The following is an 8,991-nucleotide window of genomic DNA, read 5'->3' as shown; positions in this document are numbered from 1 at the left end:
TCTTTTTTTTTTTTTTGTTTTATTGTAGCATTTTGACTACAACTGGTTAAAACTAAAAAAATGTGTTGTTTAAATCTCTGACATCAAAGAGGGATCCGAATTTCCAAAGTCCTCATTTTTCTCTTACGGAAAGGAAAAAATGTACGTAACTGTAGGCTCTCTTTCTTTCCAGATATTCCTAATCCTTACCCTTCCCAACATCCTTCACCCTCTATAAAAAATAAGTTTACTCTTCTTTTTTTAAGACAGTGGCCTCAAGAGCATCATCTTTATGGCAAACACTGTCTGCATTTAGTGCATTTAAGTGAGGATTCGTATTGCACATTTTAGAGTCATTACTCAAGGCACTTTCAGACTGATTGGAAGCCCTGATGTCTCCTGTATTCCCATTCATCTGGGAAGCTGGTTTTTCCTCAGTCACAACTCCATTTTCAGCCAGGGATCCATCTGAAGACACAAGTGAGGATTTAGATTCCTCGGATTTTGACTTAAGTTCTTTGGCTACTTCTTCTGCTGAAGCAGCGTAAGGAGGTTTGCCCTAGTTGTTAAAAAAAGAAGAGAATTACTGAAGAACCACTGCTACAAATGCAGTAAACGCACAGTCTGATACACTGACAGCAGCAACAGGCAGCATGCAGGGCACAGGGTCACAGCAAATACTGAGTATCAGGCACTGCTGAAAGAAGTAGCACATATATACAGAGTGGAGGATTTTTGGTATTCCCCAGAGCTTCTGATGCTCCTGGGGGCAAACGTCTACCTTCAATGTTTCACTTACGTCACATCACCAGAGCTACATAAATGCCTGGGAACAGTGAAACTGAGAATCAGTGTACAGCTCAACTCTGCTGCTTGGCTCGTGAGTGCTGGGATTTAATGGCAGGATTACATGTCACTCAAACACAAACCCAACTGTGTTCAAGACAGTGTTTCAAGGTGTGCAGAAGCACCATGCAGCATTCTCTGCACTAGGCTATATGCTTCTGAGGTTAGAGAGGGATTTCATACGTAAAGCATATAGCCAAATCTTTACAAGACTGAGTAGAGCCGTAAAACCCAGACTGATGCAGCATTACCATTAGGTTTTAAGTATCTATAATGAATCTTAGTGTTCCAGAAATGTAATAGGCTTTAAACAACTCAAAGTAAGAGACTGGGCTGCTAAGAAGCAGCGTACTGGCCTGTCACACTGGTTACAAAGTCAATTGCTATGAAATGGCTTAAAACAGGGACACCTGATACACCTCAAGCAGCAGCAAACAGCTCCACAGTATAAAAACCTCAGTTTTTACATACCACAACAGCATTGTTAGGGCTGTACTGAGCTGCTGAGGGATACAGAAGGATTTTGTACGTGAGCCAGAACTGCTGTTCTCTAGCATTCTCATTAGCCAAACAATCACTAACAAGTCTCAGTCCCATTGCACAGGACGGGCACACGAGCACAAGGGACACTGATCACAGGTGTCAGTGTGCCTCTTCACAGGGGTTACTAAGTTCAGCTTTCAGGACATGCTTTTGTTTCTTTCCAGACCAACAGTGAAAGGTCTCATGTGGGGACAAAACAGGCCAATCTGGTGTGTTTGAAAAATACAAACAACTCCCTTGGGCCAGATTCCCAGCCCTTGGAGAGGATGTCACTGGGGTGAGCACAGCTGCAGGGCTGTGAGGCAGGGGCACACACCAGCACCACTTAGCCTCAACTGGCTATCACAAGGTTATGCATTAAGGTTTCCAAGTTCTCCCTGCCATGTGCATTTTAGATCACCTTTTTTTTCCTTTTTCTGTATAAGGAACATAGCTAGAGGTACTTGATGACCACAGAATGCAATGAGCTCAGGACCATTCCACAGAAAATTCCATTTCTCTTTCTTCTCCAGGCAGAGTTTACACACAGGTCCTTGTGATCACAAGTACTTGCCATCCAAATTATGTATTGTTAATAAAAATGTCCATACCCAACCTCGCTGGCTGTCAAGACATCTGTAAGTACTACCTGAACTACACTTCCATATGTACACCTGGAATATGTGAGAGCTACTTTTCAGTTTTTCCTCTGTTGCAAAGTTTAAGGTACTCAGAAATCAGATACTCCATCATTAACACAGTGGTTTTTCTTCTGTTTGAAGTTTCAGATCCACAGGTCCATTTGTAGACATATATAGTTTGTGTACAAAAACTTAACAAGGAAGAGAAGTATGTGAATTTTTACACCTAGAAAAATAAGTTTTACTGGAAGTATTTGCTTTGTTCTCGACTGGAGAATATTCCCTCTCTTACCATCTGACACCTGCAAACACCCCTCTACTCTCAGGTCTCCCTGGCAAAGGGCATGTCCATATGATATATTTATCGTGAAAGTTTTTCCACCTATTTACTGCTCATTTATCCATTACCACTGGAGCTTGCATCAACATTCCAAACTGCACAGCAGCCAGAACAAAGGAAAAGGGAGGAAAACAGAGCTCTGAGGCAACTGGCATTTCCTATGGACCAGCAGCTTGCCTCAGCTATATCTGAAGGATCCATGGAAAAGACAAAAGTCATGACCCACGGATGCTTCACAGGTTGTCACTGGAAAGGAACATGCATGCTCATGGAGGCACAAAGGCTGTTCTGTCATTCCCAAGAGGGTAAGAGTGAGCTCTTCTATCTGGAGCCCTAAAGCAGCAAAGATCCTTCACTGTTACTAGTTTTCCTTCATGAGATTGGACCATGGTCCCAGAAAAGAAACTGGGGAAGAGTGGGGGCGGGAACAGAACTGGCTAATTTGTTTCAGCTTTGTATTTCTCTCATTTTCCTAAATTTTCTTCTACTCCCACGGCTGGTTAGTGCTGTGTAGGCGCAGGATTCATGTTAAAATACATTGTTCCACGTGTCCTTATAACCAGTTTGCTGTCAGGGAGATGTGATACAAGCCTGTCCTGCCACTGCTGTGCAGCTCACAGCTCCACGTGCCACAAGAAACACATTTAGCTGTTCAAGTTGTGCTGGTCTGGAGTGCAGTGCAGCTCAGCTCAGCCCAGCCCAGCCCGTGAGGCAGAATGTGCTGCAGTCAGGCACTTGGCTGCATTACCTGAATTGCTCCCTGGCTTTTATAACCTCGCCCATAGTACCTTCCACCTCTTCCAAAAGTTCTTATCACCGGAGTGGAGATAACTCCTCTGGGACGCCTGCAGGGGTAGGGGAAAGGGGAGAAAGAAAAACACAGATCAGCTCTGGTTACAACTGCTTTACATTTGATTTTGCTGAAACATTTTTTCCCTGGCTTTAATGTCTAGTGCCTAGCACGGACATGTCTTTAAAGAAGCAAGATGACTAATCCCAAATCACAGGGTTCTACTGCTTACAAGTATATCAAACCCAACAAACCCTTTTGGGTTTGGAGCAATAAAATGTCTATTTCTCTATTTCTATTCTAGAGAAGCAATGAATGATAGATATGTTCAAGCTTTGCAGAAACATTTTCCAAGTGTCAAATTATCCTTAAAATCAGAGCTCAAAATACTTTCACCTTACAAAACCAGCAATGTGAACCCCTTGCAAGGCCATTTAATAACACCTTCCCTGTATAAACACAGGAGACACATGGGGATAAAAGTGAGGCAAAAATAGAGAATCACTTTGGTTTTGATGGGAGAATACAAAATTAGCTTCAGCTGTATGTGACTCATGGCAAATGATCAAGCTGGGATGTTTTCCAATGGAGGTTCCCAACCTGCACACATCAGGTGGTGGCTTTTGCTGTGATTCAGTACAGATTAGATCAGATCAAACCAAACATTCTCACCTTGGCCTCAAGTAGTGCCAGGGGAGGTTTAGATCAGATACTAGGAAAAATTTCTTCACTGAAAGGGTGGTCAGGCACTGGCACAGGCTGCCCAGGGTGTGGAGTCACCATGCCTGGAAGTGTTCAAAAAACATGTGGATGTGGTGCTCAGGGACATGGTTTAGAGGTGAATATGGTGGTGGTGCTGCATTGACTGGACTTGATTTTTCTAACCTCAACAATTCTGTGGTTCAGGCACAATGGTTTCATGCTATCATTTGCAGAAACTCGACTTCCCTCTCAGTACGTCAAGGATACTGCTCACCCAAAAATGCTTTTTGTTCTCTCTACTAGAAGTATGGGATTGTTCTGTTTCCTCTGGATCTGCTGCCCAATCCTGGGAGGTCCCACGTGATGACTGACCCCTCTGGGGCTGGCCAGAGCAGCTGAGTGCTGCTCAGGTCCTTGAGCTGAGTGAGGCTGAACTGGCCTGTGCCCCCCAGTCTCCTCACACACTGTTAAGTCCCACACTGGGTGGTAAGAAATTAAATTCTGGGGTTTAAAAGCAACAGCACAGAATGAAGAGGGTGGAGCTGTGTTTTGCACCTGAGTCACCCTCACTGTGTTTTGTCCTTATCTACCCCACTGGCTCTCTTTTTGCAAGGCGAATGTGTGTCCTTCAAGGAGCTGAGCAAGATTTTTCCCCCTCAGAAAATCATACTAAATACATAGACAGATTAAAATCAATACAACACAGCTAGTATGATTTTACACAATAAGAACAACATCTGAGTTTGGGGTTGCAGAGGCAATGAGGAAATGGGGCAAACAAGCCTGACTTGCTCCCTTCCACTGGAACAGATATAAAATGGAATACAAGTGTGCAGGACTGGGCAATGAACTGAGACAACATGCTGTGATGTTTCCTATTAGTGATCTTTGGCAGTGAACAGAACAATCACTGCCAACAAGGACCCCAGCCATTAAAGCACTTGGAGGTTTAGGATGGACATTAGGAAAATGTTCTTCCCTCAGAAGGTGTTTGGGCATTGGAACAGCTCCCCTGGGCCAGAGGTCACAGCCCCAAGCCTGACAGATCTCAAAGAGTGTTTAGAGAATGCTCCAAGGCACACGGTGGGATTCTGGGGTGCCTGTGCAGGGCCTGGGGTTGGACTTTGATGGTCCTGGTGCATCCCTTCCAGCTCAGGAGATTCTATGGCTTGTGATTCTGTCTTTAGGCAGAACCCTTAACACAAGTGTGTTGTCTTACTGCTTTTATTTTAGTATCACCTGACACAATAACAGGTAAGCTGCCTGCAGTCATTTTACCCTCTAATTCTAGTAACTCCACATCTGAAGGGTTTCACGTTGGTGATGATTTGATGGAGACAAGAATACATGGCATTGACAATTTTCCTGTCTTTTTGAGGCGACAACTTGCACCCAAACCTTACTGCCCAAGGACAATACTGCCAATAAAAAGAAACCTCAGGTATTTTATCTCAACTTAAAAGCTCCTATTGGATAATCATATTTCTCTGCCCTAAAGGTACTGACAGAAGCAGCAAAGCCCTTTCAAGTGATGTTTCCCAGATAAGGAGGGCTTTCAGTTCCTGGCTACTGACTGATGTCCTGCACAAATTCTTGTACTGCCTCTTCAGGAGATGAAGGAACTGCTATCCTGCACGTCTGTGTCAATGTGAGCCAGCTCTGAGCCTGAGGGTGCCCTAGACCCCACCCAGTGCTGCAGCAGACAGCAGCTGTGGGCAGGACAGCAGCCAATCCCAGGACCTTTCCCACATCCAGTGCAGGCCACCGAGAGCAGCACCCAGCTGTGCAGGAAGCCACACTCTTCTGTTCATGGATCCTCATGAAAAATAGAACTGATGGCCCTCCAGTAACCTCACTTCATTGAGGAGAAAGGTTATTTTGTCCACTGATACCTGGAGGAGCCTCGTGCCTCCACACACACCTTTGGTCCTTATCTGTCTCCAGCTGCTGCTCCAGAGCAGCACAGGGTCCCATGAACCATCACATCTGCACAGGCACCTGACAGTTGTCTGAAGCACCTAAAACAACACTCAGTGCTTCTGTTTTGGCAACTAAATCTCATTCTAGAGAGTTAAGTATTCCTGTCTAAATTTGCTGCCCTTGAAGGGTCAGCTTTGCTCTCACACCAACACTGCGTGCTGCTGCTCAACCTGCTGATCTTTGTCTCCACTGCTCCTGCCCCTCCCTGTCCCCACAGCACCTCCTGTTCTCCCAGGGTTTCAGACCAACTCAGTCATTAGAACAGGCATTCCAACAGCTCTTCCTGGCTCCAGGACATTGGAGTAAATCAATGGACAGAGAGAAATTAATGCAGTGGAGCCTGAAGTCTTTCAAACTGCTGCTCCCTAGCTCAGGGTGGCATAAATACAGCTACTTTACTCCATTCCTTTACTATAGACAGACATAGTATATAAATCATGTCACTCTGGGATTGCCTCCTGTAATAGACACAACCTTAATAAGAGTTCTGTAAGGCACAGAACCAGCAAGCCTACGGAAAAAATATAAACTTAGAAGGACTAGCTATTTTTGTAACAAAGTGCTTGTTTTGCAGACGTGTTGTGCACCTGTAACCCCAGCTGTAGTGAGATGAAGTGGAAGAGCTGTAGAAATTAATATTCTTTCAAGCACAACTCCCATCATGACTGTAACAGAGAACTATTAAACCTAGAAATGTCCTTCAGGTGTTTTCTGCTTCACAGAAGAATTACATAATGTAGTTATTAAAAATGTTATCATGCTTCATAATAAATGTCCTGCCATGGCAAAGAAAGGAATTGAATGCAATGTATTTATTGATTTCATGGAAGAGAAAGCCCCCAAGTCATTTCCTCATGCAAAACAAACTTCTGTGTGTGTATATATTTCTCTGTATCTTAGACTGAGTATGAATTTCGTCTAATACATAGAAAGATATGTTAATAAAAATATTGTGTTAAATAATAATAAATAATACCAGTATGCAATAAATGCTTATACCTGATTAAAAACCTCTTAAAAGGAATGTAAATGCTTTTCTTGAATACTCAGTAGGTATAATTGACCTTATGTGTCCCAAAATGTGTCGCGTGCATGCTTGACTGCCTCCAACCTTTTCCTGTTTCCCTTGTTTCCCCCACTATTGAATCCCACGTGAGAAGCACGTTCCCAGGCTGGCACTTACCCTCTGGCTGGTCCTCCCACGGACACCACCTGCAGAGGAAATGGCCCTCTCCCCCCTCGTCCACGTCTGCTTCCAGCCCAATGGCCGACTACAGTGCCGGCAATTTCAAGTTTCCCTCCCTGAGAAGGAATAGGTTGGACTCCTGCATATAAAAGCAAAACCAAACTTTGATCTTCACAATCATCACAGTAAAGTTCCAAATGAATGGAAAGCTGGTGTGCCCAGATCTCATCACACATTCCATTTCCTCTATGCATACTGTGAGATTATTGCTTGGTTTGCAGTATTACAGAAGTGTTAAAACTCCAAGAGGCTGTATCCCCCCCACCCTTCTTTTAAAAAATAGGTAAGAATTCTGAAAAGAAAAATGATCTGAGTGCTACAGTTTCAGTGATTAAAAGAACACTTGAGAGAAGCCTCAAGAAACTGAAGGGGAGTTTTATAGGCTGGTTGAAGACTGGTTTTTTCCTGCATTCCTAATGAAGAAGTAACTCTTGCAGGTTCAAGGCACTTTTTAGCCAACACCAAGTATCAGCATAAACCACACAGATTATACTTGCAATAAAAAACTTCCTAGGCAGGTTTAGCTGTACTAATACTAAGTTGCTACAAAAATGTAGCACTTAAACTGATCTGGGTGTACAAGGTGGGTTTGTTCTTTCCCTCCACCACCAAGAAAGCAGCTAAAACTGCAATTGTCTAAAATGCAACCATAGCTTCCGTTAAGTTGCTCATGTCTTAATACCTGTGCTTTGCCCTTAAAAATCAACTCTGGGACATAATATGTACTTCAAGAAATCCAGGTTAAGTGGGACTGAGCCAGATGTTATTGGTAAGACCATCAGCACCAAAAGGGTCACAAACCACAGCATTTATGCAGCCATAATTAGTCTCCAAATGTTAATAGGATGGGAACTATACTACTGATTACATCCAGAAGGTTCCTACTTCCCTGTGCAAGTTCTTCAGCTCTAAATGCAGATGGTTTGCAGGGGCAGTTATTCACACATGAAGCATTAGAGGTATGTTTGCTCTTAGGATAAAAGCTGAGAGGCCAGAAAGAACAACTAAATACATAGGAAAATTTTACCCTAATCAGGGGATTGAAATCAACAGGTTTCCATTGTACCACCTCATAGAGGAGGTGAGCAACAGGCACACAGGTAGGGAAGCAAATCCCACTCCTGTGTCCACGCCAGCACTGATGCCAGCAAGAAAGGGGTCAGTGCCAGTCATTTCAACACTGGGGTTTTGCAGAAAGTTCAAGTGCTCCCAGATGTTGGGAAATCCCTGTTAAGAGAGTGAGGCAGAGCTCAGCAGGTTCCAGATCCCCCCTGGCCTTCGGGGCACAGGAGCCAGCCCACCCTGGCGGGTTTTGGGCTCTCCTGTGTTTGGAGGAGGGTTTCTAGGCAGGAGGAGGCTGGTGGCAGGGACGGAGGAGCAGAGAGGACAGCAGCCTGGGCAGGCTCTAGAGAGGGAAGCTGAGACAGTTAGGGAGACAGGGAGTCAGTAGGAAAGCCTCAGACCAAACCGTACAGTGGAGCAAGCCGTTGCCAGAAGCTCTAAGAAAAGGGGTTTGGGTATAATTACCGCCCTGAAACTTGCTAGTCCTGTTGCTGTCATTGCCAGAGAAGGCTCCGGAGTGTCCTGCCGCTGCTGCCACCCGGAAGGCCCGGTAAGCGCCTGTGGCTACTGTTTCCCCATAAGGGCCTCCGAAGCCATAGACTCCTGTTAGACCCAGGGTAAAGAAAGACAGGGGAAAAGCTGTGAGGGGGCCAGACATCTGGGAAGGCCCCAGCAGAGAGGTTGCTGCCTCCTTCCACCCTTCCGGAGTCAGCCAGAGGGCCGTGCTCCCGGGGCTGGGCTCCTGTAGGCGACGCCTCACTGCGCCGGAGAGCCCTGGCCAGAGGTGTCCTGCTGCCTCATCCAAAGAGCAGGCCTTGACCCTGGGCTTGGAATGGGATCCCAACTTCCACGGCACTGTAAAGGCTTGTGACAATTTTTTGGC

At 45.1% G+C, this 8,991-nt stretch overlaps 1 protein-coding gene across 2 annotated transcripts in view; it reads right to left on the bottom strand.

Annotated features, from left to right (window-relative positions):
- Positions 1 to 2: 2 nt before the first annotated feature.
- FAM120A (family with sequence similarity 120A) overlaps positions 3 to 8,991 on the bottom strand; it is a 45,436-nt gene continuing 36,447 nt past the window's right edge. For both annotated transcript variants that reach the window (XM_009077005.1, XM_009077006.1), the window contains exons 14-17: positions 8,574 to 8,711; positions 6,984 to 7,125; positions 3,077 to 3,173; positions 3 to 538 (exon numbers count right to left, since the gene is read on the bottom strand). In XM_009077005.1, coding sequence (XP_009075253.1) covers positions 227 to 538; positions 3,077 to 3,173; positions 6,984 to 7,125; positions 8,574 to 8,711 — 689 coding nt within the window. In that variant the 3' untranslated portion in view covers positions 3 to 226. The remainder of the gene's footprint in view (positions 539 to 3,076; positions 3,174 to 6,983; positions 7,126 to 8,573; positions 8,712 to 8,991) is intronic.

Source organism: Acanthisitta chloris, unplaced genomic scaffold (genome assembly GCF_000695815.1).
Source record: "Acanthisitta chloris isolate BGI_N310 unplaced genomic scaffold, ASM69581v1 scaffold9576, whole genome shotgun sequence".
Taxonomy (NCBI): Eukaryota; Metazoa; Chordata; class Aves; order Passeriformes; family Acanthisittidae; genus Acanthisitta; species Acanthisitta chloris.
This window is presented reverse-complemented; position numbering and strand designations above follow the sequence as displayed.